This window comes from Podarcis vaucheri (genome assembly GCF_965113315.1).
Source record: "Podarcis vaucheri genome assembly, chromosome: 7".
Lineage (NCBI taxonomy): Eukaryota > Metazoa > Chordata > Lepidosauria > Squamata > Lacertidae > Podarcis > Podarcis vaucheri.
In genome coordinates, this window is record NC_138765.1 from 50,718,138 (window position 1) to 50,745,015 (window position 26,878).

At 48.4% G+C, this 26,878-nt stretch overlaps 1 protein-coding gene across 2 annotated transcripts; it reads right to left on the bottom strand.

Annotated features, from left to right (window-relative positions):
* AP1G1 (adaptor related protein complex 1 subunit gamma 1) lies at positions 1 to 26,219 on the bottom strand. Of its 2 annotated transcripts, none has more exons than XM_082230904.1 (23): positions 25,877 to 26,219; positions 18,487 to 18,690; positions 14,167 to 14,291; positions 13,417 to 13,558; positions 12,953 to 13,049; positions 11,650 to 11,726; positions 8,989 to 9,084; positions 8,145 to 8,225; positions 7,939 to 8,037; positions 7,578 to 7,633; positions 7,003 to 7,116; positions 6,034 to 6,174; positions 5,573 to 5,627; positions 4,533 to 4,655; positions 4,309 to 4,398; positions 4,076 to 4,203; positions 3,544 to 3,648; positions 2,861 to 3,002; positions 2,432 to 2,558; positions 2,194 to 2,283; positions 1,906 to 2,066; positions 1,456 to 1,554; positions 1 to 1,093 (listed from the first exon to the last, which is right to left on the bottom strand). In XM_082230904.1, exons 2-23 carry the CDS (start codon positions 18,685 to 18,687, stop codon positions 992 to 994), a joined length of 2,451 nt encoding a protein of 816 aa, XP_082087030.1. In that variant the 5' UTR covers positions 18,688 to 18,690; positions 25,877 to 26,219; the 3' UTR covers positions 1 to 991. The 2 variants fall into 2 exon arrangements, with proteins under 2 accessions (XP_082087030.1, XP_082087029.1); XM_082230903.1 differs by having other exon boundaries at positions 25,920 to 26,218.
* Between the last annotated feature and the right edge of the window lie 659 nt (positions 26,220 to 26,878).

Genomic DNA, 26,878 nt, shown 5'->3' on the forward strand with positions numbered 1-26,878 from the left:
TCTCATTAAACCGCATGGTCTTTATTTTCAGTGCCAATATTACAGATACAACACAAACGTCCCAGGAGGAGAACGAATTCAAATGGAATCCAGGACTCTGACAGACTCAGGAAATGAAAAGGGCTGAGGGGGGAAAGCAGCTTTGCAGTGGAGTCTTGAGATGAGTCTTTCTGCAGGCAAATGGTGCCCCCCCTTTCCATCTTTAAGCAACACACATTTCCTTTCTACCCACCTACCACAGCTGACAGCCAAGGATCAGACAAGAGGAGTTCCAAGATTTGGGGTGGGGGCACACTGAAGAGCGACTTGCTGGAGGGAGCAGCCAGTCTCGTCCATCATGATGCTTTCTGAGAGGGAGGCACTGGCCAAAGAGGGCTTGACGTTGCTGCCTCCACCACTGAATCCTCCAAAGCAGAGCTTCTGTCCAGAACAGCAGGTCCACCTATCCATCCCCTTCTCAGACTCAAGCCACTGCCCTCGGGGTGTGCAGTCAAGCGTAGAAAAGGCCCCCCACGTCAGGGAACTCCAAGGAGAAAGGGTCACCAGCATCCTTGGAATACATTTCCAACATGAACTCTGGATGAAAAGTGCCTGAAGGTGGTAACCCGGCTAGCAAGGAGCCGAAACAAAACTCGCTTCACTCACTCACTCGCCCACGCCCACCGGAGGAGAGAAGATGGCAGGCGGGGAGAAACAGTCGCACATGCCACAGTGCACCTCCCCTCCCCCCCTTCCAAAACAAGGGGAATGTGGCTTCTGTGGCAAGTGTGGCTCAGCAGCCAGGAGAGGAGAGAAGAGAGAGCGAGCCAGCAAGTGTCTTAAGAGATATGCTTCATCAAGGTGAGCAAGGCCAGTCCTCCTGCTCTGCAGCAGCCGCTGCTCTCGTCAGCTCCCCTGGCCATGGTGCAAGTGGGGGGATTTCTGGAGTCACAGCGCTCTGCCCAGCGTTCCTTCGGCCAACCAGGTGGGGTGAGGAGGGTGGGGCCAGAGCTCACTGCCAGGACTGAGTGGGAAAGTTGTTGACTTCTGCCAGGTCCTGCATTGCTGAGCCCTTGTGATTATATGTCAGCTTGATCCGCATGCGGAGCTGTTGCTACAAACGGGATGAAACAAGGAGAGGTGAAGAAGATCTGGGCAGGAGGGGTGAGGGGATCACTCTTGCAGAAGCTGCAGTGGAACCACCTCAATTTCGTTCAGTTAAATGGGTGCCAAAAGGCACAGAGTTCATCCAGCAGGACTATGAAGCTAAAAGTACCACACAGCTGTTAAGATCCTGCCCCTGAGGGTTCAATGCCCCCCCCACCAAACAGAACAGCCACAACTAGAGGCCTTCAGAACCAATGCATGACCTGTACCATCAAGCACTCAGAGGCTGGGCACCACTCCCAGCCCAGCTGCTCCTTCAGCCTCCATGCTGAACATGGCAGTAGGTCACTCACTTGCTCATTTGCTCACCTTCTGGGGGTTCAGGACTTTAATGACTTGTGTGATGGTCCCTGTATTAAATGCTGGGATGACGCTGCTACTGGGAGACAGGAGCTGCAGCTGGAATGTCTGGAGGGAGGCAAACAAAAGGAAGAAGGGGGCACACTTTCACCTGGTTTTTCTGCTGCAACTACTGCTGCTGCTGCAGGAGGCCCAAAGCTCAGGCTCAACTCCAAGTACAGTGAAAAATGATGCACAGCACCTAGCCCTCTGCCTCTCATCAGAATGTGCTCCTTTTTCCTGCCACAGCAAGACACTTATGACCATATCAAAGGCAAAGGGCTGGTCCTAAGGGTCCATCTACAGTTTTGGAGCCCAGCCAGCCACAGGAGCTTGGAAGTCTGCCTGGAAACACTGTCTGTCCCACTGCAGCTAGGAGGCCACCAAAGCAGATGCTCCTGCCCCAAAGACCAGCCTCACCTTTGGTACCGCAGCCTGGAAAACAAAGTCTGTCATGTCCAGCTCGGTGCTGTTGGAGGCCTGTATTGTGATCACGGTGACGCTGGGGTTGGTGTTTGAGCGTTCAAAGGCAAAGTCAATCTTCAATCCATTTTTGTTGTAGGCCGTGATTGGGGGAATGCCTGTGGAGATGCAGTACTGGTCAGAGTCCTGGAAGGTGCCCTCTCCAACTGGCCCTTACAAAGTCTATAGTACACATTCCCCGCCCACCTCAGCCGCTGCTCAAACAGCGAGGTTCTACAGTCCTACCAGCAGTTATGTCATTGAAGATGGGTTGCGAAGACAGTCCGTCCAACAGAAATGGGGGTTGCGATATCTGTGGGGCAGGAGCTGGAGGTCCTACAGAAGCAGTTATGAAAGAAAGGGCAGGGTTAGGCTGAAGTTCTTCAAGGCAAGGACCAGTGCCAGTGCCTCCAACAAGTAAGAGATCTTGCCCAGTTTCTTCCCCACACCCTTGAATCTCACTTCCACATGTCCAGCACCTCACCTGTTGGGTTGAGATCCCCCAGGAGATCCAGCAGCTCCCCACCAGCAGAAGCTGGTTTATTTGGAGGGGCTGTTGAAATGATGGGAGTGATGTCATTACCTCCCAACAGGTCCAGCAAGTCGTTTGCCTGGTAGGAAACACCAAATCAGACTGTTAAAGGCACTTAGCCAAGGAAGCCATCTAGTCTCAAAACCTCCCTGAGCAACATTAGCTTCTGAAGGGGGGCAGCAGAGAAAGCTGCCTCCTGTTCCTGTGGGGGCTCCACAATTGCTCCTGCAGCCAGCTGTGGGCTGCAAAGCAACAGTTCCCAAAGGAGTCTTTGATGCTGTCTAAGAAAGCAGCAACCCCATGCAATGTTGCTCTCTTGTTTGCAGGAAGGGAGGGAGGAATAGCTATCTTGAGTTTTGCACTGGCAGCACCTTCTCTTACCTGGCTGGTGGGCTGGAGGCCAGAAGGGGGAGGTTTGGTCTCCAGCACTGTTGGCTCTGCCTCCCCATTGGGTTGAGTGACATCTGTGGGGCCATTGGTGGTCAGTTTCTCCATAACTGGCATTCTCTCAAGCAGGGCTGACCTGCAAAGTGGCAAGGCGGTTATCTCCTGGGCAACTCACAGGCTAGGAGGAACAGGGTTACTCCTCAGATCTGGTGTAGAGAGGGAGTGAGCTCCCAACCAGTCAATGTCAGAGGCAATCTATTTTTAGTCAGTTCAAGTCCTCTATTTTTGCTATGCAAATAGGTCCAGCTGAGACAACCAGTAGCTTCCCCCAGTCACATGAACCAATGTAAGAGTCTCTATGATGTTTCTTCTATGGGGCTAATGGTTTGGGGCCTATAGAGGTCACGTACTAGAAATGGTTGGTTGCAATCAGCACTGTCCCCTGGTAGCTCTTGTGAAATGTTCACCAACAGGTGTCAAGCCAGGCAGAGGTCTCCTCCTCACACTAACCAGACACCAAGAGGTCTTCACCTTCTTCAGGGTTGGGACCCACTTCTTAATTTACCACCATATGTTTTTAAGGTGGTGATACTGATACTACTGCAACCCTGCAGGTTTCCAACCCACCAGGCTGAAGGTCAAAAGGCATGGGGACAGCAGTGTCCTCTAACACTCACCTCATGTGATCGTACTTCTTGAACAAGGCATTGTACTCCACTGCCCTCTGCTGGAGCTCCACATCAATGCTGCTGCCGTATATGGACACCACTTTCTTAATGCGGCTAGAGATGTAGGAAAGAAATGGTGACAAGTGGCAGCAGGGCAGGGGCTGCGGCTTAGCAGGAAGCAAGTACTTCTACCAGCTCTGCAACTGTAGCAGCTATGTGTGTCTTGGCCTAGCCTTTGGGGTCCTTGGGAATCAACTATGTCTCCTTGGACTAGTGGCAATGCCTGGCTTCTGTAACACAGAAGTACAGCTGGACCCCTCACCAGGCACTTCCTTCTCAGGATGAGATAACATGGAAATATGCATGTGGTTAGTTTTTTTTTTGGGGGGGGGTGCTGGTTAAGATCCACAAAGTAAGGGTTCATGAAGCTTACACAGCAGCAAGCAATGGGATCCAGTTATCTCCTGATTATTTCAAGGACTGCAATAAAGATCAAGCAGTATAGGCAGAGCCCCCCTGCCCCACCCCTGAAAATACTCACTTGACAGTGCAAGTGAACCGAGTGGACAGCTTCATGATGGCAGTGAGGGCATAGCCTCGTGTGACAGACACAGACATGTTGGAGACTAGGACACTTTCCAATACATCAAGGACTTCATCCTCCGTGACCTGAGCAAGCCAAAAGGCAGAGGTAAGAAGGATGGGCCATGAGACAGATGGGAGAAAACTTCACCAGAGGTCAAGTAAAATCTTTATCCCTTTCAGTAGGCCTACCTGGATTGGCTCCTCCTCCTCACACTGACCAGACACCAAGAGGTCTCCATACTCTCCTATACACCAGGAAGCTACCTGCACCATGGGCTGCTACCAAGGAGAAGGAGGACAGGTGAACTCAGCAATGCCATCTTCTTTCCCAAAGTAACAGGTTCATTGACACAATGCCTCCCTCCCTCTCCCCTGCAACCCAACCCACCACCAGCATCACTCTGGGGACTTACTTGGGAATAGTCACCCATGATGGCTTTGTAGAGTCTCTGCACAGTGTAAGCATGCATCTCCATGCTGTTGGTGATTAGCTGGATAAGGTTGGGTACAGCATCGTCACGAACATAACTCCCTGCCTGGAAAGAGGACCCAGAGAGAGGTTTACAAGCCATCCACTTTATGTTTTATTGTGCTTTTAATTCTGTTGGGAGCTGCCCAGAGTGACTGGGGTAACTCAGCCAGATGGGTGGGGAATAAATAATAACAATACTACTAAGTTATTATTTATCATCATCCAAGAAAGCCAGGGAATGGTACTCAAAAGCGGATTTCTAGACACTGCTGTAGTCAATTAGTTTTTTTATATACCACTTTTCTTAGGGTAAAGATGGCTTACATAAAAATGCAGTAAGATTTAAAGCTACAATTAACTGCACCACCATTGCATATTTGGCAAGACCCCCTCCCCCCCCCAAATCAAACCAGCTTCCAAAGGCTACAACTCTTGCAAATCTTTGGCGAGCCCTAAGTGGGGATGAGCTACTCTTGACTTCCCTCTGGTGATCAGGCCAGAAAGAATTGTGGCAAAACCCCCACTCCTGGCTGCCAATGACTTTCCTTCATGTGTCAAGGATCAATAGAGCAAGGTTTGATCAGAAGACAGTCTTTATAGAGGCTGGTCCTGGGCTGCCATTGCTTTAAAGGGTGATTTTAACCTGAAGCACCAGCACCGCGAATTGGGCCCAGAAGAACTCAGGGAGCCCCTAGAACTAATGCAGCCTCGTCCTTCATTCATTAAGTCAGCAGCAGCAGAAGCAGCCTGCACTTGTAGTGTAAGCTCCCACCTCATTTTCAGAGGCAACCCCATGCAAAATACATTGCAGCAGTCAGTCCTCAAGAGTTACAGAACTATGTAAAAATCCCACCAAACAAGAACCCCTGGGTAAGTCCACCACCTCCATTGGTGGCTCTTGGGACACACAGAACTGACAGGTCCTAAGGCTCAGAACAACTGTTTGGGGATACAGGAACAACAGACAAGGTCAGCACTCACCGTTGTCAAGACTCGCATGATTGTGTCTATGTGCCAGCGCTTAGAAGGAGCATATCTGAAAAACACAGTAGATGCAAAGCTGTGAGGACATTCCTTCTCCAAATGTTCCTTCAGTTCCCAAATGTACGGCCGTTTTGGTTTTCCAGACATGGATTAGTCAACTGCGTAGCTTGACTGCACAGGAGAGAGGCTGAAGCTAAATCCCTGCATTCCACCAGGGGCGAGTGACAGGACCACTACCGCCGTTTGGCTCACAGGGTGATGGTATCCAGGTAGCATTACCAGAAGGACTAGCATTGGCAGAGATGGGTCCAGCCTGAAAATGCTCCTCCCCAGCTGTAGCTGTGAGCAGCAAGTGGGAATGAGTTGTGGCCTCCCGAAGTTGTGACTGCAGAGCAGGGGGGGGGGGAGGAAGAGGGCCACAAAGGATGAAACAAACACAAATTATTTGGATTTCTTACTTCTCTGCTGCAAGAAATATTCCCGAGGCACAGTCCGCCTTGAACTCTGGCTCACAGGAATCCAGGAAATACAGTAGTTCCTTCATCATTCCCCGGATGTTGTTCCCATTCACGAGAGCAAAGCTCAGCTCCATCGCCCGTCTGGAGAAGGGGAGAAGAAGAGATTCAGAGGAAGGGGAGAGGAAGGGATGCCGCTCTGCTGACCTGGGCCTGAGCACCACCAAGAGCCTACACATTTGCAGCCCCTATACAGACAAGTCCCCCCATCACCCCAAGGAGCTTTCCAGAGGCCACAAACGTGCTTTGTCAGCTGCTTGAGTGTCATCATTGCGCCAGGCGCTCTGTTGATGGATCACTCTTAGGCTTCATCCTACAACAGCACCAGCCAAGCCAGAAGGCTCCCACCTCTCATCACTCCAGGGTCCCAGTATGAAACCTAAGGGGTGGCCAAGTTCAAAAACAAGTAGTAAGACAGAGCAGGAGTTTGCAAGGAGAAGCAAGCTTCTTGGTTGCAGACCCAAACCCTTTAAAGCTAGCAAGTAGGTTACTTTAGGCGGGAATAAGTATTAGGGATGACAGCAAGATGACACGAGCTATATAAAATGATGCATGGTGTGGAGAAAGTGGACAGGGCAGTATTTTTTCTCCTTCTCTCACGCTAGAACCAAATTGGGTTATCCAATGAAACTGAATGTTAGATGATTCAGGATAGACAAAAGAAAGTACTTCACACAGTGTATACTTAAATGATGATATTTACTCCCACAAGAAGCAGTGATGGTTACCAACTTGGACAGTCATAAGGGAGTTCCCTGTGGGGAAAGGGACCATGCTTTAAACAACAATGCCTCATAAGTAGCTTCTGGCTCACAGTGGCAGGCAGAGGAGACAGGTGAGGGGTGACAGAGAATGAATCCTAGATGGTTGGGCCACCTCGACCCACAGTCCTAGCATACCAATCTGACTCACCGTTTGATGGAGACGTCCAGATCTTTTAGGCAGTCCACAATGGTGCTTCTGTGCCGCTGTACAGCATTGTGGTCAGTCTGCACAGTCTTCAACAAGGATGTTAAAGCTACATATCTGAAAAAAGAGACCTGTTGCTTTAGACTATGGCAGCTGTTCTGTGTTACAGCACACTAGAAGGCTTTTGAAGACAGCACAGCCAGGCAACCAAGGGAGATGGAGCAAGCAGGTTGAGTGACTTGCAAGGGCAGCCAATGCAAACCTCCAGGCAATGGATTCTAACCCTCTCATCTGTATCAGAGCACCTGGGAAGTGAAAATGAATTTCTCTCAGAACCAATTCTAGCCAGGTAGCCTGCTAGACTAATAGGATGTGGAAAAGAGAGCCCAGAATTTCACATGGTGCATATGGTTGCGGCAGTACAGACCCAGGCAGTAGAAAGGACTGACCACTTCACCTGCAATGGCTGCCCTGGCCACGCCTCAAAAACAACCAATATTGCTACAAGAGACCTGGAGAAAGCTGTGCCTGCTCCAACCATAACATGTTTTCCATCCTGGACCTGTACTCTGACCTACCTGATATTTTTGTCATTATTGAGCAAGAATCGGCCTAAGATGTTAATGGCCAACACCTAGAAAGAGACAAGCAGAGAGACATGGGTCAGGAACATCTACTTGTTGATACTTTTCACTCTCCAGCCAAAAAACTCCCAAAGGGGATTGGATCTATGAGCAACCTCAGTGACCCAGGTTCTTCCTTGTCAGCTGGTCTGCTTCCATGCAAGAGCCCTGAGCTGCTTTCATCTGACTCAAACATCATTTAGAGGTCAGGCCCCCATGGGAATGCTTGGCTATGGCTGGAGAAACTATGATGGGCCACAAAGCTTTGTTTTGCTCAGTGTCTCTCCTAGGATCCCACAAACCCAAGATTACGTACTCGCAGGCCACTCTCAGACTTGATGTCCATGATAGTTAAGACGGTTTCGTAAAGAATGGCATTTCCCACATTTTTACTCGTTTCAGTATTCGTGGCCACCTGGAACACAAGACAGACAATCTCACTTTCTAGCTTCCTGCCTCTAGACCAATGCACCACCTTCCCTTCCACCTCCCAACAATGATTTGGCAGGCTGCACCCCTCACCTGGGCAAGGATGTCATTCATAGCTTCACTTGAGTCATCATCATTTCGGCCTAGAATTCTCAGCAATCGTAGGATTCGCACCTGAAAAGGACAAAGTTCTCCTTTTGAGCTACAATGGACCCAGAAGGCTCTGGGTCTTGAAGTCAGTCACTGCATGATCCTCTTCATACTTGAGGGAGGAGGCTGGGGGGGGGCCTCCATTCCCTGGCCAACATTCACTCCTCTCCCTGCCCAGCACGTGCCTGGCCCATAGCTGTGAAGTGTCCCTTATTTGAAGGGACAGTCCCTTATTCCAGCGCCATGTCCCGCTGCTGTCCCTTATTGATGGATGACCCTTAAATTTCAAAGGAAGCAGCTCCTCTCCCTCCCTCCCTGCCGGCCAGGGAGGAGGAAGGCTCCAACTGTGTTGCATAGCTGTGTTGCTCACCCAATAAGAAGTCTAAGAACGACTGGGGGGTGGAGCTTGCATGCCTTGTGTGTGGCTAGTTAATGCAAGCTGAGGGGTTTTTTGAATGCTGGACACCATTTTGTTGCACGTGCTGCTGCAAACTTTGCAGTGCAAAGCCAGGCCGGGGGGCCATCTTAAGTTGAGGCTGCATAGGCCTTGTGGTGCATGTGATCTATTCAGTTGAACCTCTGGTTACAAAGTTGGTTGGACAGTGTTCTCGAAGCTACCCAGCATGAGTTTGACCAGACTGCAGGAGGACAGGAAGACTGGAGCGCCTGGAACAGGTGAGGCTGCAGGTCCCTTATTTTGGCTGTTGGTCCCTTATTTTCAAGGCTGCTGGTCCCTTATTTTCAAATCTGTAAGTTGACAGCTATGGCCTGGCCCCAAAGCCCTTACCTGCAGGAAGGGGTCGCTGATTCCAGAAACATCATGCTCGGGGGAATAACCAGACATGATGAGGTTCTTCAGGATACGGACTAGCTGGGGCACAAGCTGCAGAGGACAAAGAGCCATCAGCCATCTGATCTACAGCCCTGCTGTTGTACCTGACATGAAGAAGGGGTCCAAGGAGGAGTCTCTCACAGGAAAAAAGGGTATTAGATTCACCATCTGCAGGTGAGAGCTGAAGGGGCTCTCATTGCTGCTCAGCCCAACCTCACTGACCTTTCCACAGCACAGAGCCAAATAAGCCTGCTGGCCCTACACAGCCATGCTGCAATATACATATGAGTAGTCTGGTGGGCAACTGATGCCTCAAACTACTAACAGGAAGCAAATGGCTTTGGCCTGGCTCCCACTGGCTGAAGCTGCCTCCAGTATCAGATATAGTGTGCCTCTGAATACCTTATGCTGCAGAATATGAATGGGAGAGAGGGCTGCTGCCTATCACATGCTTATGTGTGGGATTCCCACTCTGGTTGATCATTGAGGAAAACAGGAAGATGAAACTATATAGTTCCTCTTTGTCCTGATCCACTTACAGCCAGGCTCTAACAGTCAACCATACAACTTCCAGAACCCTGTAGGTTCTTTCCCTTGCCTGTCTCCTTTTACAACCCTACTAACCTTCTGTGGTTAGTAGAAAGCACACCAGCAGACATCCCCCTGCTCTTGGTGCTCACTTATGTGGCCGCAAAGAGGCATGTGGGCGTGGCAGGAATAAGAGGGAAGTCTCCAAGCTTAGAATGCTGATGTGGTTCCCCGAGGGGAGAGGCTCTGTTTGGATGAAGCAACCAAGCCTGACACAAAATCCCAGGTCAACTCTGAATCCACCAGAGGCCTCCACTATTTCACTCTCAGCCTATCCCTCTACTTCTGCACCATTTGCTGTTTTGAGCACGTTAGTAAGAATTGTAAATATTTGGCATAATTTAAAAACTGCTAAATGGATGCATTATACCTAAATGGGTTGTTTATCCAAGTCCTATTCTTGGTCCACTCACTGAAATCAACCAACTTACTTTAATCATGTCAATTAATTTCAATGGGTCTCCTCTAGCATTGGCTACAACCCAATAATTTTAAATTGGTTAACAACTTTAACTTGGTGCCAAGACAGGATAAAGCCCCAAAGAGGATTTCCTTCTCAGTGCCTCAAGTTGAGGGGCAGAGAGCGAAAGGGCCTTTGTAAAATGAAAGACTCTGCTAAGATATGGCAGCTGGCCAAATATACAAACTTTAGACAATCTTTTAGGAAGACAGAGATCTTGCTCAATCTCATTGCAATATCTCATCGCTTGGAACCCTGCTTAGTCATGTCACTGAGGCTTCCCATACCCACCATTATTTTGCTCTAACCATGCACAAGTCATAACCAGTGATGATGGGACAAGCATGGGGGAGCAGAAACAGCTGTAGAGATCAGTCTCCAGCCAAGCAGAAGCAAGTAGGGAAGGAAGAGGAGTATCTCTGCCTTCAACAGCTGCCCATAGCATGAAGGCAAATTGCTCTGAACAGGGGCGGTTCACTCTTCCACCTTCTCTGCTTACTACCCGTCCCACACCTTATAGAAGCCTTGTACCAAGCCAATGGAAAACACCCACCATGAACAGCACAGATGCAAACCCCCCTCACATCCCTCAAAGATCCATCCAACTGTAGCAGAACCACCTGAGTTTCAAGAGGACTGTAACAAAGATCCATGGTTGCCTTAGGCATTAGGTTTAATCAGGGCATTAATAAACTCAACTACAAACACAATTAGTCAAGCTGCAGTATTAGTGCAGTAAGCGATGGATTGGCACAAACCTCAACAGGCTCAATGAAAGCATGCATGGGGGGCATAGGGGAGGAAGAAAAAGTGAGTGACTCTTACCTTTTCATTCTAACCCACCACAGCAGGATTCCAAACAGACAAAAGGGACAGAAGAGATGAAGCAGGCGTTAGGGAGAGGAGCAACAGCTCACAACATCAACCACCTCATCCACCTCCACCAGCAGCAGCGGCAAAACAAAGGGCAGGAAGGGTAACCAGGACAACAACACCTGAAGCACAACTGCACTCAACTCTCCCCAGCTGGACCGACAGCTTCATCTACCTCCCTGGCCAGGTCCCTTCTGTGTTGGGCAACAGTTCTCCACGCACAGCCCCAACAATGGGAGGCAGGCTGGCAAGCAGAGGTGGCCCTCTCCATGGCTAAGCAGCTGGAGAAGCAGCGGCTCCTGCTTTGCTCAGGTTTTGAGGAATTTTCGGCTCCCTCCCCTCAAATCATTGCTGAGGTGGTATCACTTTATAAAATGGAGAAAACAGAATGTGCTCCGCAAGAGCAGCAGCTGGAGTGGCCTGGCCCAAGTGCACCACCCTGCCACTCAGTTCCACAGGAAGGGTAGAAAAGACATACCCTGGCATAAGCACAGGGGCTTCCCAGCTGCAGGGCTTCCATTCAACCAAATGGATATTTTGCCAAGGAAGGACACATGCTTCTCTCCTGCAAGGCCAACCCATCAGCGACTGGAAACTGACACCCACGTCAGTCCCTCAAAGGTAGGAGCCAAGCTGCCTCAAAACTCTGCCCAGAGGGGCACATGCAATAGGGTGACAAGTCAACAAGGACTTACCTTTCTAAAATGGGCTAGCATGTCTGGGCTTCTCTCACACATTTCCGTAAGGAGGACCACAGAGGTGTGAAGAACACCTGCCAGGAAAAGAGAAGAAGGAGCCTATGCTTTACATGGCCATCACCAAGGACTCGCCACAGCTGAAGATGGACTATGAGAGACTGCAAGCTTTTAAGGCAGCAGCTTGGCAGCTTCTAACCAGCAACCTGCCCTCTGAGCCTCAGCACTTCTGGGCCAGGATCCTCAATACACAAGATAAACCTCTGTATGGAAGCCAGAAGTGGTTGTGGATGAAAAAGCAGAGAGACTTCAATCCTAGGCCAAAGCAGCCAGGCCTTTTTACTTTTCCCTATGAGAAACTGCTGATAAAAGGATAAGCTGCAAGGAACTCTTTAGACCCCTCCAAAGGCAGCACTGAACTGAGCTCTGTAGCCTGTAGAAACATGAGCAAAGCTTGGTGGCAAAGGGAGCCTCAGACGCCTCTCTCCTTCAACCCCACAGCCAAAATGCAAGCAAGGCAGATGCTGCAGAGTAGGCTGAAGCCGGCTCCCCCCATTGCCCACGTTAATGCCTCCTTCATGCCAACAACACACACTGCAGCAGGCTGGAACTCACTAGCTCACAAGATACCTCAAAGGGCCAAGCCCATAAGGCTTGCAAGCCCACTGCTGGATACTGTTACTACTTCAGAGGGGTTATGCCTCTAAATACCAGTTGCTAAGAATGCAATGTTGTGCCCTTGTCCTGCTTGTGGCACCAGGCTGGCCACTGTGAGAACAGGATACTGGAATAGGTGAGGTTTTGTTCTGACCGAGCAGTCAAGAGTCTCCTTCCATTAACCCCACTCCCCTCCCTTCCTGAGCTTGACTGCACTCCCTGTTATGGGATCTGGCTTCCTTCACTCCCTTCATTCCCCTGACCAAAAGTACCTCAGTGGAAGGTGTCCCAGGTTCAATCCCTGCCACCATTAGGTAGGACTGGGAAAGCTCCCTGTTCCAAACCTAGTTAGTCACCTGAGATAGGTGGCCCAGTGGGCCAACTCAGTGAAAGGTAGCTTCCACGGTTCTAAGGGAAGGAGGGTGCAAGCAATGAGTCCACCAGAACTGAGTTTCAGAGCATAGAAACACAAAAAGTATGCTTGGCTCCTGGCCTTGATGCACATGGCATTTATCTACATGAGGATTTCTATGCCATTCCAAACTGCCCAAGCTTTCTTATCGTAGCCCTTCAGGTCCTCATATTTCTTTAGTCCACCCCAAAAATACATAGTGCCTTGGCCTTCCCTTGCCACAGCAGGCCTTACCATGATTCTTCTCATTCAGCAGGTTCTTTGTGGCTGGCAGGAACATTTCCATGAGCTCAGGCACCTTCCTGATGACGTGAACAGCACACAGGGCTGCCTATGGAAGAATTGGGGGGTGGAAGGGGGAGTGGTCAGCAGATGTGCAGGCAGCCCTCTACACAGAGACCCCTAAAAGGGGATCTCTCTCAAGAGAAACACTATGTACTTTATTTGCATTTTAACTCTAGTCCTGGTAAGTCTTAACTGTGGGCACAAAGAGACCACCCTCTGCCAAAGGCCAGTCAAAAACTCCTTGCAAAGATCTGGGCAGTGCAACTTCCTGCTGACATTTGAGAGGAAGCAAAGCACAATCTTAATGTAAGAAAAGGGAAGAGCTTACAGTTCAACAGATCTAGAGGACTCCCCCTCCTTTTGGGGAGGGGGTCTCCTAAAGTTGTACCTTTGTCCAATAAATAAATAAATACCTTTTTCCTCAAGTAAGAATTGGAGGTTTTCAGGAGCTTCTCCACCTCCCCGGCTAGGTCACGACACATTTCAGAGGAGCCCATGCAGCCCAGGGTGCAGAGTGCCAGGCCTTGCACATACTGTGTGCTGTGATTAAGGTCACTGGAAGAGAGAGAAAGCAGCAATGCAAGGAATGGCTGGGATAAGGCACTCCCAGATACAAAGCAGTCGGCCTCAAGCTGACAGCGTATCAGATAACCCTGGGGATAGCAATGGGCTAGAATGCTTTCCAAGGAACAAAGAACAACCAACACTTGTCTCAGTCAATGACAACGCAACTGTGTCCACCACACTAACTCATCTGTGGTCAAATGCCCCACAAGTTCAGTGGCATCTCTACAACACCAGAAAAAAAAAAATGACTTAAGTGTCTACTGAAGTCATATTACAGATACTCCCACCCAGATGCCTTCCATAGCTCTCCAGATCCAGGTCCAGAGACACACAGCAACAAGGATGAGAGCTATCTGCAGCATGGTGGTGCATCTTAACTGCTCCCATAGAAGGTAGCTTCAGCTCTACAAGGCAAGCAGCTTATTACCTGCCTTCCTAAACCTCCACCACCACTTTCTGGCTGCGATCCTCAGAGGAGGGTGCATGACTAAGGTGTGCTGAACTTCAAGGCTCAACAAGAATATTCCAAGCCCTGCCAGCAGGTCCACCTTTGCAGAATAGCTCTCTTCCCACTCTAGAAATGAAAAAGGCCTTACTTCTTGATGCAGTTGGTCATGAGAAGGTGGACGTCCTGCCTCTCATCCAGCAGCAACATGGCTCCAAGGTAACCAATGCGTTTGTCCGTGAATTTCTGAGAGGCAATCAGTTTGAGGCACTCCAACTGCAAGAGGGGGCAGAGAAGCCAGAGGGAGTGACTCTCCCCAATGCTTCCAACATTTTTGTCACACTCACCATGGCAACTGTGCTACCTCATCCTGGTGATTGATTAGCCTTACTACCAACTCCCTCCATGACTCTGAGGCTGGAAAGAAGACTGACAGTTGTTGGGTTGCTTCACTGTCAAGGTGTCGAGCACATCTCACCTCCAAGCACCAAGCTGGCAAGCTGCTCTCCTGCACTCCCCTGAGGAGAGACCAGCATGAAGCTTCCTTGGCAGTGGCTGCTGCTGGCTGGAGGCACCCTGAGCAGTGACCAAATAAGTGGCCTTTCTTGCAGGGGGTGGAGGTGGCAGCAGGTGCTGGGTGGAGGAGCTCAGAGCACCTCTGTCCAGCAGTGCCTTAGCCAGGATATTCCCACTTGCTTTTCCTGCAGGAAAGACAGTGGTGGGTGTTAAAAACCTGGTGGCAACAATTTTTGGCTTCGGGTTGTGAGGGGTGCCAGATGAGAAAGGTTGAAAGAAAAGAATGAACTGTAGCTGTGGACAACTGAGTCTGTAATGAAACCTGAGGGTTCAACCAGGGCTCAGCACAGTTACTACAATGCTCAGACACACCATTACTTAAATCCCCTTCAGTTCATGGGTTCAGCCATGAGAATGAAATGGACCCTAAAACTGAGCACTTCTGTGGCAGCTAAATGCCTCACAGGATCTGAAATATTTCAATGTGATTTAAAATCAAGGTTTGACTTTGCTCGCAAATCCTTGCTAAAAGCAAGTCCCAATTAGCCTTGGGGCTGTCTGTAGGAAGAATGTTGGTGCTGGTCTAAGTTTGCCTGTAATTAAGGCTGGTGGGGAAATGATGGCAAGATAATGCTTCACTCACAATCTCTTCAGCACCACAGCATGAATCTATACAGATCTGTCCAGTCTTTACAACTGCAGAAGAGCAATGGCAAAGCTGCTTTTAAATAATCCATTCGTTCTGCTTTCTAAATCCAGTTATTTCCCAATCACGCAGCACCCAGCTTAGGCTAAAGTTTCAGGTTAGGTTGATAAGCTCAGTTGGTTAGAGTATGGTGCTAGTAACACAAAGGTCACAAGTTCCTATCTCCATATGGGATAGTTGCATATTCCTGCACTGAAGGGAGTTGGACGAGATGATCCTCAGGGTCCTTTCCAACTCTACAATTCTATGAAACTCCTGTATGAGGTCTAGCAGAAAAACACATCTGCTGAAGAAGAGGCAATTATGCCAAGAGCTTGTGGCCCACCCCCTAGGCCTTCCTGGTGTTCTGAACGAACTCTCCATCATGCTTTGCAAGGCAGACAAGGCACAGCAGCAGCACTTCAGGCTTGGAGGGAAAGGAGAAAGGTTTCTACCTGTACACAGCCTGTTCAAATGCCTGACTGCTTCCTACATGCAGAGCTCAGTTCAGTAACCTGATCTGGGTGAACTGCTCCCTTGATCTAGCTGAGCAGAGGAGGAGCAACTTTGACACCAATATATCCCATTTCAGCTGGAGCAAGAGAAACAAGCCACGCTTTTCCCACGGCCCACTCTTTCAGGCCTTTTTACTTGGTAGCTTGGGCTCAGGAAGGGCCTTTTGCTGGTCTGGTTGCCTTTCCAGTTCTCAAATGAATGGCCCAGAAACATGGCAAAGAAGCAAGAACACAGGACTTCCGGGTTGACGCGATCTGGAAATGGCGGATTCCCTCCGAGCTGCGGAGGGAATCGGCCCTACCGAGGACGGGTCTTTGCCGCGCCGGCGACGCGGGGACCCTTAAAAAACGCAGGCGCGGAAGCCTGCGGACTGAAGACTCGGCGGGTGCCTTAAGCGCCCCCCCCTGATTCGCGAAGAGCCTTTTTAAAGGCTGCGGAGGGGATACGGGGGTGGCGTGGCACTGAGAGTCGATCGCTACCTCGGTGGAGCGAAGCCGCGAGCCATGACCAGAGAGCGCTGACTTCCTTCCTTGAAATTTGGATCGAAAGAATCACCCGTGAGTAAGACGGAATTGGACTTTAAGAATATTATCCTGTGAATTTGAGACGACCGGGGGGTGTGCTAAAAGGAAGTCCGCACCCCCCCCTTGCAGACGATCTAAGCAACGACACAAGAGCTAAGCTGGAGAGCCTACCCTTGGTGGGGTGAGTTAAAAAGGACACTAACTTTCAAGATTTAGCTAAAGAAAATTTTGGGCTGGAGAGTGGAGTTTTGGAAACCTTCTTTTTGTTTTAAACAACCCCCCCTCCCGGGCTCGGGAACGTCCTGCCTTTCTGCCTGTGTAAGAGCTGCGGAGTTTGACAGCTGTCAAAGCTGCCAAACGGGCGGTTTAAAGTGGAAAAATTGCTATTTAAGATCCCTCTGGACTAAGGCGAGTTACAATTGAGTCAAAGCTGTTGGAAACAAAGTAATAATAATTAGTTAAAGGATTGTTGGTGAAAAAGCTAATAAGTAACCAGATTCCCCCTAGGGGGAATTTTGTGAAACTACAATGGATACAATGGCTGTGGAAGGAAAGTTACTAGTGGAAATCGAAAGGATGTTTCAATTGGTGGGAATCTTACAAGAGCAGAGCTTGGCCATGAATAAACAACTTGTGACTATGACCTTGGGAACAGGCAACTCTGCTCTTTGTATTGAGGACCTGAATGAGAAAGAATCCACAGCTGAATGGGAAACAATATCTACAGAGGTGGAAGAGACTAAACAACAAGAAAAAGAAGAAGTAATCTTGGGAAGCAACAACCAAAAGCTGACATCTGTGGAACACAAGCAAGGAGACGCTGGGAACATACCCACCACAAGTCTGCGAAAGACACAGAAGAAGAAGGAGGAGGTTCCGGGACAAAATGGAATACAGGAATTTAAAATAAAGAAATATGGTTGGGGCCTCCGTTTGGACTTTGATTTTGAAGATACAGGCTTTGTGGAAATTTTTCAGCAGTTACTTTTGAATCTCCTTGTGGGAAGAGGATATACTTTGATGGTGAAAGAACTTTTTCCAGACCCGACGACTGACATAAAGGACTACCAACAGGACAGGCGGAGAGGGACTGAAAGAGACTTGAAAGCCTCGGACGTGAGGAACCCAGGCTGAGAATCTCGAATTTGGATTTTTATTTGGAAGGGACATAAACCGGGGATGGGAGGGAGGGAAGAGGAGATTCTTAAAAACTCTTAAGACTTTTAGGTTTGGTCAATATGACTCTTAATTAAGATAAAATGAAAATCGATGGAAGAGAACTTAAGTCCAACTTAGGAAAATCATTTTTTATTATAAAAGAAGTAATAAGATAAATAAGATGCTTAAGAGGAGAAATACCAACTTGCTGATATAATCTTGAAACTGGGATGCACGAGGGGAGGTGGGGGGAAGTCAGGGAACAAGGTTATGAAACCGGGATTTGCTGATTTTATACATGTCTTTGTCTTTTGTCTTTTTTTGTGTGTGTTTTGTTTCTATAAAAGCAGAAAACCAAATAAAAATTTTATTAAAAAAAAAAGAAGCAAGAACACAGCCACACCTTCCCTACCCATAGCAGAGCTGCCCATTATCCCTTTGTCCCCCTAGCCTTGTGCCCTTGCACAGAGCCCAGAGGATTGAATGGCCCATTGGTTTTAATTCCCAACAGAGGGATGATGCACTATGAAAGAGACATGCAGTGTGGCTGGAGAGCTCCATCATGAAACTTCTGCTCATCACATGCAGAACCAGCATCTGGAAACTAAAACCTCTCATAAGTCTTCCTGTGAACCTTCTATCACACCACACACACCAGTCAATTTACAAGCAACTTAGAAAGCAAAAGTTAATGCCATGAGATTAACTCCCTGGCAACAAAACAGAGTAGAACAGCTCTTGGGAAAAGTTAAGGAATGGCTTGGACACTTTAAAGATCACAAAATATATCCTTTGCTACAATAAAATGATGGAATAAAACCACGAGGATTGTGATATGCTCCTCCTTAGGTTTCTGTGAGGCACATGAAAATATTTCTCTTCCACAAAGGATTTCCAGCCTAAGAAAGAACTTGAGTTAGTAATACGCAGCAAGAGGAAGACAACTGTGCAGTTTCCTACAGGTTGCAACTCTGAAGGCACTTTGCCAGCATAATGAGCCTCCCCCAAACATCCAAAGCTAGGAATTTGCAAAAGGGCTGCTGCCACTACTGATGAAAAGAAGAGGGCCTACCTGTCCAAAGTGTGCAGGGTAGCCCAACATGTGCATGTAGAGCAACTTGGCCACATTCCGGCAGCGGTAAGTGTTGTCCTCTTCTCGGAAAGACGATCGGATGGCAGCACATTCTTTTTGGATCATCTCCCTTTCTTCTGCCTGGGTCCGTGCTGTCCGGATGGTCCGGATCAGCTCCCGGAGTCTGATGGGGGCTGGCATCCTCTGAGAAAAAAGATAATGGGGGGAGGGAGAGATAGTGAGCAGGGAATTAAACCTCAGCAGTTAAGTCTTTAAAACAGTACCCCATGAGAAACCGCAGAGAGAGGCTGGTAGGGTCTCCAAGCTGGCATTGGTTATACTGACAGAACTCTCTATGGTTCAATCCATGGTGTTTATCCCAAGTCAGCTATCTCTGCCACAGCTGGGACTCCAGAATACTTCAGCCTCAAAAAGTCTGTCTTCCCTGCCAAGTGGCTTAAGATATCTGTAGTAAGGAAAGATATATGGCTCTGTTGCCAAGGTATGTAATGATGTATTCGCTGCAGCTCTGTCTCCACTACTGCATGGTGGAATGGGTGGCAGACTAAGGCTGGTGATAAACTGACTGCATGTGCTCTTTACAACACACACAGCTCACCTCTCATGCCAAACCCAAGAAACTGTTTCTTTCTTTCTGTGGCTGGTCCCTAATCACCAGGAATTTCTGCCTAAATTTGCATACCAGCACAGATAGGAGCCTCCTCCCTCCTTCTGCCATCTTCAAATAAGGCAAAAGTCCTAGATTAATCAGCGACCCTACACAACCTTCCTGAGCCTTGGATTAAGCCCTGCTTGTGAAAACAAACCTGAGATTGAAGCAAACCATATTATGCAGCCATAAAAGCATCTGAATCTGCCCGCCCCAAGGTGAAGGCTTATTTACAGGATCTAGCAAACCACAGGAACACCTCTGGCTCAAACCCAAATATTCTACTTCACTCTGGATTTGCTTTTCAACTAAAGGAAACTCCCATTATATTTCAAAGCAGCCTTTGGCCCCAATGCATGGGTCACTCTCTGCTACTCTGGTCTGTTTATCTGCCAAACAAACTGAAATAAATTATCCACAAGTCAGGAGGAAAAAGTATTATTTTCAAGGCCCAGCATACACTACTGCATAATACTAATATGTACATTACTTTTACGAATGAGAATGGTCATTCTGATATTGTACAGTTGGTTCTCAAATGCCTTGTGACTCAAACGTTTTGGCTCCCGAACGCGCAAATACAGAAGTGTTCTAATTTACAAACTTCTTTGGAAGCCAAACATCCAATGCGACTTATGCGGCTTCCAACTGAGTGCAGGAAGCTCCTGCAGCCAATCAGAAGCCGTGCCTCAGTTTTTGAACGTTTTTGGAAGTCAAACGGAACGGATTCTGTTCGAAAACCAAGGTACAACTGTATCGTTCTTTGGAATTTAAAATGCATGTGTCTGTAAATACATCTCATACAAAGTAAATCATATCCAAGTTTACTGTTACCATGATGTAATAATACTTACAGAGTGGACACATTTTTAGACCAGTCAAACATGCAAACCTAAGTTTCAATTAGCACAGCTAAACATGAGCAAGCAAGTGTCATTAACATTGTGAAGACAATTTTCATGCCGACGTGACATCTTACTCCTGAGGACCTGATGGAGACAATCAGGGTTTCATTCAAGTCCTTTTCGTCCAGACAGCTCTGCCCCTTTCAGGCTCTTCATTATGGCTGTTTCTCAGGCTTTTTCAAAGCAAGGACAGCGGAGCCTGAGTGGGACAGTTCCAGAAGGGTGGGACATCCCCTCCCCCACTTTCCCAGTACAGCCTTAAGCAGACTACTTCCAGTATACTCCCAGCCCAGTGGTTGCCTAAAAACTGAGCCCAGCACTCAATGGACACCAGCACTGCTGCTGCTTCTCACATGTGACCGAACCCAGAGCTGATTCCAAATGCACTTGCAGGCCCAACAGGTAGCCACTGAGCCCAAACGATGAAACCCAGGAAAAGTCTATGCTGTTATTTAAAACCGTGGGAAGAAGCTAGGTAGCCCAACTCAAGGCCTCTTCTAAAGGCGCTTCATCAGTACAAGTCACATTACAGTGGGCTGTGGCTCTCTTTTAGTTGAGCATTCAAACTGTGACTACACCAATCCATTCGGAGACTTCATTTGTTAAGGGTTGTGCAATAAATAACGGACAGAAATTCTAAATTACGCAGCTCTAGACTGAGCACTCAGCATCTGTAGATGCCTACATTTTTGACTGATGCATTTCATAAAAACTACAAAATGTGGTTAGATGTTCAACCAGCTACAGAAACCACTGCAAGTTCTCTCTTATTGCTTGTGAAATCCACTTGTGCCAGCCCATTCGTTTCCCAAGCTGATTTTGTAAGGGCCTCCTCACATCCACAGGTGGCTGTCAAGTAGGAGAAACAAAAGAAGGACACATGCCTTTCAGGTCATGCTGCTGCTGCTAGCTACAGAGCTGGAAGGGGACCTCACAAATCATCCTAGTACAACCTCTTGCAGATGGATGGAGGAGACCTATTACTACACACACCAGCCCCAGAAGGTTTTAAAGCAGAAGCTGGATGGCCACCATCTTCCAAGGTATTCTGAACTGCCTCTCTTTGGTAGGCTGAACAGTCCTACCTGTCAAGGAAACTGTAGTCAGCAGGTGGGTGAAAGACATGGTCTCTGATGAACCTTTCACTTATGAAGACAGCCCTGTATCGGGAAGTTTTTAATGCTTGACATCTTATGTTTTTATATGCGTTGGAAACCCAGCTGGATGAATGGGGCATTATTATTATTATTATTTGAAAACTTCAGCATTAATTTTTTTCCTTTAACATTGATTTCCCACTTTTCCATCCCAAAACAAAATGTTCAAACCACTGAACCACCATCATAAATCCTAATATTGCAGCAGCAATATAAAAATCCAAGGCACACACAGAGGGAAAACATCTGAAAAATGCATGGCTCAAGCCATATTGTTCTGAACTGTTGCCTGAAGAGAAAAAGGAGGCCATCGGCTGAGTCCATGGAGAAGAGTCTCATAACCAAGGGGCCTCCACCATCACCAAGAAAGCCTAACCGCATATGTCCACATGCCATAGGTGGAGCCCAGGGCAGGGCTTCCCTTCAGCAGCATCTGCAGCAAGCAGGCAGTCACCTACAGATTAACTGATTCCATGGAGTTCCAAACCATCCAGGTAGGGACTGACTCTGGGTCAAGTTTTCTTGAACTCTAATAATGTGCTCTCAAGCCCATTCTTGGGATCAAATGGCTGTTTTCATTCCTGCTAGCAGAAATAGTTCCCCTATCCCGATCCTGTTTACTGGGTGATTTTACATTTATCCAACCAACCTCATTCTATTAACTATATTTCTGGACTTTGCTTCCAAATCAACATGCAAAAATGATTCCCCTTCTTCAAAAGCCTCCCTTTCTGCTACTGAGAACAAACATGCTTCCCAAGACACTCCTCTAACACTGCCCCCCGCAACACAATATGAAGTTGACAAGAAGTCTGCAGCCTCCCTTCACAGATGGGTCCATGTGCTGGTTGAAAGCAGAGGACTCTGTTCAGGCAGAGAGATCTCATCAAAGCTCTCTATAGCCACCAGTCTCCAAACTGGAGGCTTCTCATTAAGGGAATATTTACCGTTATATATTCTTTCATTCCACAATTTACATTTGCCACCAACATAGCGACATAGTAAATTGCCTTCTGTTTGTGTCAGACCACTGGTCCATCAAGCTCAGAACGGTCAACACTGACTAGCAGTTGTTCTCCAGGCTTTCAGGTAGGGGGTCTCTCCCAGCCCTACCTGGAGATTGACCCTGGCACCTTCTACTTGCCAAGCTGGTGCTCCACTACTGAGCCGAATTCCTTCCCCATGCCATTATTCATTCATGCATGTTATTAGATTATTTATGTCCCTCCACAGAGTATCCAAGGTGGTTTATGGAAAATAAACCACAGCACAAACTGCAGGTGTTGCAGGATAATGGAGACTGACCAGACTTCCAGGGCTGATCTTCTGGCGACAGAGAAGCAGAATTATTTCCCTTTCCCCAAGTGCTAACCAGGGTAGACCCATGCCTGGTAGAGAGTCTTGTTCCATCTTGTGCCTTCCAACCTTACTGCCAAATCTGTGTGGATTCCTTAGGAAAGGAAGCTGTTGCCATAATTACACAGGAGGATCCTGGTGGATCAGAGCAAGCACACAACCCACAGTGAGCCAGCTCCTTCCATGTTTCATGAGCCAGCTTGAGTCTCCATCCAAAGCTCCCAGTTAAGAAGGAGGCTCTCAGGCTGCTTCTAAGATCCAGAAGTACTCATGATCTAACTTCTACTAAGACGCTTTGGAAGAGCTTCTTAGTGAATCACAACCTTCCAGAGTAGCCAACATACTATGACATTTTAAAAATAATCTCTGGTAAACAGATGTTTAGTAAGAAATGCTCTGATAGCTATCTGTCTAACGTGGCATTCACTCACCAGGATGGAATTTCTGGTTGCCTATGACTACCAGGTGAGTTGTTACATGCAAGGCTGTCCTAAAGCTCATCTTGCTATACTAAAGTTGACCCCACCTCTCTTCAGGTACTCCAAGGTATGAGTCACAAGATAAACCAAATATAAGAACTCTTTCAAAGTAGCAACACTCTTAACGGAACTTTCACAATGAGGGTGGGCCCTGATACATAGCAGGATGAAGCAGCGCACTTCAGGCAGCATAATGGGAGTGGCCAAAGCTAGAGGGAGGCTGTACTGCTGTTTGAATGGTACAGGGTTAGCCCTACAGAACAGAAATTTGAGATCTACCTCAGGCAGCAAGAGGTCTCAAGACAGCACTGTTCAGATTTCAAACAGTTTCTGATTGCAGGTCCCAAAAAAACTCTAAGATGCCCAAGCTGAAGAAACAATAAAAAACAGGTCTTTGGTTCAAAAACACCTGCAACTACTCCTAAAATCCAACTCTGCCATAAGATGGTCAACATGCAAGCCAATGCACAAAGTAAAGTTTATTAACTATGTTTGGGAGGAGAGACACAGAACGCAATTCACCGCCTCAATGCAGGTACACCCTGAATTACCAGCCAGACATTGTTAACAAAAACAGTGAAAGTGCAACCATACTGCTGGAAAGAAAGTGTACTACAAATACAAAAACATCCAGAATAAGCTCACAGCAGTGTTAGAAACTATGATATGTAAGTTAGGTGCCAAAGGGCTCCTTAAACCAAGGCTACAGTCACCAAAACAGAATATCTAGTTGCCATTTGAGGGTAAGATGGCTCTAAAGTCTTATTTTTCAAATGATGGACTAATTGTGATTATCAGTGAAACACCTGGCTAGTTCAGATGACTACCTTGAACTACCGGTAGGTTAAGAACTTTGAGATCTTAAAGAAGAAAAGTCACTTGATGCAGTCCACATACATATTGGCCTATTCCTACATCTTTTTCTAAATGGTGACACTGACCATTCATAACATAGGAATGTTCTTCACAACTGTGACAAGGTCAGTGGGGTGGGGTAAGTGAAGACAAACTACAATAATTAACTAACGTTGCTCCTGCTTAGGCTGCACAGAAAAAGCATTTTGGTTCCTGAAATTCATTCTGATTGTGCAGATAAAATATCTCATGGTTGCGAGTGGTCAATCGTCAGGTGCAAAAGGCACCTGGCTAATTTTGGACACTTGCCCATAGCCAACAGAAATTCAACAAAGATAAAGACCACTGTATTCAGACAAAAGACAAGCATACTCCATCTGCAATACTATTTAAAAGCAAATCTTCTATCTCATGATATATCTTTGAACTACACCAAACTTAGTCAATGTAACAATTCTGCCCAATTGTCACAATTTCTTTCAAGAGACACAGAGGATTTTCAGCATACACTAGTTAGACATTTTATAAAAGAGAGGCCCTCTGTCAGACAGGTTCTGTTAATCATTAGTTATAAGGTAGCACCATCATTCCACATGATGCTTTGCAGAGAATCACATCAATATGAGCTTACAGTTTCTAAATTTTAAATGGCAGATGAAGGAGAAATGTGAGCAAATACTCCATGTTGCAACTATGAAGGTGAAACCAAAGGCATTAAACAACAGGCTTCAAAGTGAAAATGTGTTTTGAGGAAGTGTTTGAAGAGAAGAGAAAGAGATTGTCACAAAGGGTTTCTTGCAAGGAGTTCCAGTCTAGGGGACAGAAAACTGGGCAATCAAGCTGCAGCAACTAAAGATATGGGCAGGACTATCCATATTAAAATAAAGTTAAGTTTCAGGAGGTCTGCAGATGTTGAGTAACCCTCTTCCAACTGTTACTCATCTACAAGAGTACTGCTAGATAACTCCTTCACAATCATTAACCTCAGTAGGAAAGCAGCTTATCTCATTTGTAAGACCCTTATAAATTCTTACAATCAAATGGAATAAAACTTTCGTTAAATAAAAATAAACAAATATTTCCCTCTCGACAGGAGGGCAAGAAAAGGAACTGCAATGGCTTCTTCAGGTCAAGTTGACAGGTGAGCCAGCTGGCTGGACTGCCCTCTCACTTCCCCGCACCCACCCCTGGTCTTGGCCTTTCCTTTCCCCAGCGCTCACTGAACAGCCATTCTTTGCAAAGCGTCGGAATCCACATCCAACAGCCTTGAGCCTTTTCCTAGTGTCGACCCTGCCGTAATCGGAAATGACTCTCAGTCTCTTTCCCCGACGAGGTGTTCCTAAGCCCCTTGCTCACAAGACCTGTCAAGGGGCGAGTCGAGTCTGTTTTCTTCAGGCCTCGGATAGGAGCCGATCCGATCGTCGGAGGCCCGGGCAAGCTGTACAGGGTGAACCGGAGAAGACTCTCCTCGTCTATAACATAAGAGGCCACAGGCACTTCCGCCGACAGCAGAGACAGAACTGGCCGGGCGAGGAGAAAAACGCCTCGAATAGCGGAAGGGAAGTCATGGGCTAAGGAGCGCCGCCTAGGCTGGCCTTTGCTCGGGACGCGGCGGCGCGGAGAAGGGAAGCGGACGGAGGAACAGCCACCTCTTGCCCGGGAGGGCGAAGGGCTGCTCCGGCAGGGGCAGCTGCCCCGCCAGGCCTCACGAGCCAGCTGGCGAGTCAGACGGCAGCAACCCTCAAGGAACACGGTAGCGCGCTCCCTTCTTGCGCTAGGAAGCGGCGCCTCTCCCCTTAGCCAGCCGACCCACCCACCGACCGGAAAGCGCCCGGGCCCACGGCGGCCAAGGCTCAGTCCGTCCCGGGAGGCGGGGCGGGAGGCGGCGGCGGCTGGGCCTTGCCCCGGGCGGCGGCGGCGGGCCCAGGATCCTACCGCCGAAGTAAAAGCAGCAGCAGCAACACCTACCCTGCCTGGCAGTGCCCCTCCTCTCTCCCCGCGCGGCACTCACCGGGCCGGATCCCTACGGCGAAGGCGGCGGCGGCAGTAGCTAGAGCCTGGCATCCAAAATGGCGGCGGCGCGGCCTCAGCACCGATACCGCAGGCGGAGGAATCTGGAGACCGGGACTCACTGACTGCCCTCTCTCAGAGCTCGGCGCGGCGATAGCCTGCTGCATCCATTAACGTTGCTGCGTCCTCCGTCGCCGCCGGCCGGCGCGTTTCGTGGCCAGACAGAATGCTCGGCGCTTGGAACCGCGGTAACTGGCCCCAGAACTCGTTTCCTCCGCGGAAGTATCTGTAGCGGTGTCACACGATTAGCGGTGAGACTGCGCCGTGGCAGGTAGTGATGACGTCAGACGCCTGCCTAGTCACCGCTGCGGCTGTGCTCACGACATGCGTCCGGCCGGGTCGTATTAGCGAACTTTAAAGTTCCGTTCTGGATACGAAACTTGCCCACAGCCCAAGAAGCGAAGCGCCTGCCCGTCCTTCGAGAAAAAAACCAGCTGTCAGGGCGACTGAAGCGTCTTCGCCAATTGCGAATTGCCGGGGGCTAGCCTGACAGTAGCGGGGCCAAGTCCGTACAGAGCACGTGCTTTCCTAGCAAGCTCGATCTTAAGCAAGTTTACTCGGAAATATATCCCAGTGCTTTGGACATACACAGGACTGCAGGCTTTGCACGGAGCTCCAGTGTCCCGTTTCTGAGGCCACAGAGAGACGAAGAAGCTTGCTGGCAAGCACCTTGTTTGAACGTGGAGAGCCTCCCGGCTCAACCTCCTCTGATTTGCGTGAAACAGTTTTCGCTAATGTGGCCGATACATCCATTTCAGCTCTGGCCTCTCTTAGGGCTCTACAGTTCCGCGGCTAGTATTAAGGTTTGGGGGCTAGAAAGCCTCGCCACGGAATATATATTGGTCACTTCAATCGTTATCTCTGATAGTCAACGTCGGCGGCTTTTTGTACTGCTTCCGC

Excerpts from the sequence above, each read along its gene's own strand:
- AP1G1 (XM_082230904.1), bottom strand. The coding sequence starts at position 18,687 with ATGCCAGCCCCCATCAGACTCCGGGAGCTGATCCGGACCATCCGGACA. Across the intron at positions 13,559-14,166 it reads ATGACCAACTGCATCAAGAA|TGACCTTAATCACAGCACAC; the intron begins GTAAGGCCTTTT and ends TCTCTCTTCCAG. Across the intron at positions 2,284-2,431 it reads GGGGGATCTCAACCCAACAG|GACCTCCAGCTCCTGCCCCA; the intron begins GTGAGGTGCTGG and ends CTGCTTCTGTAG.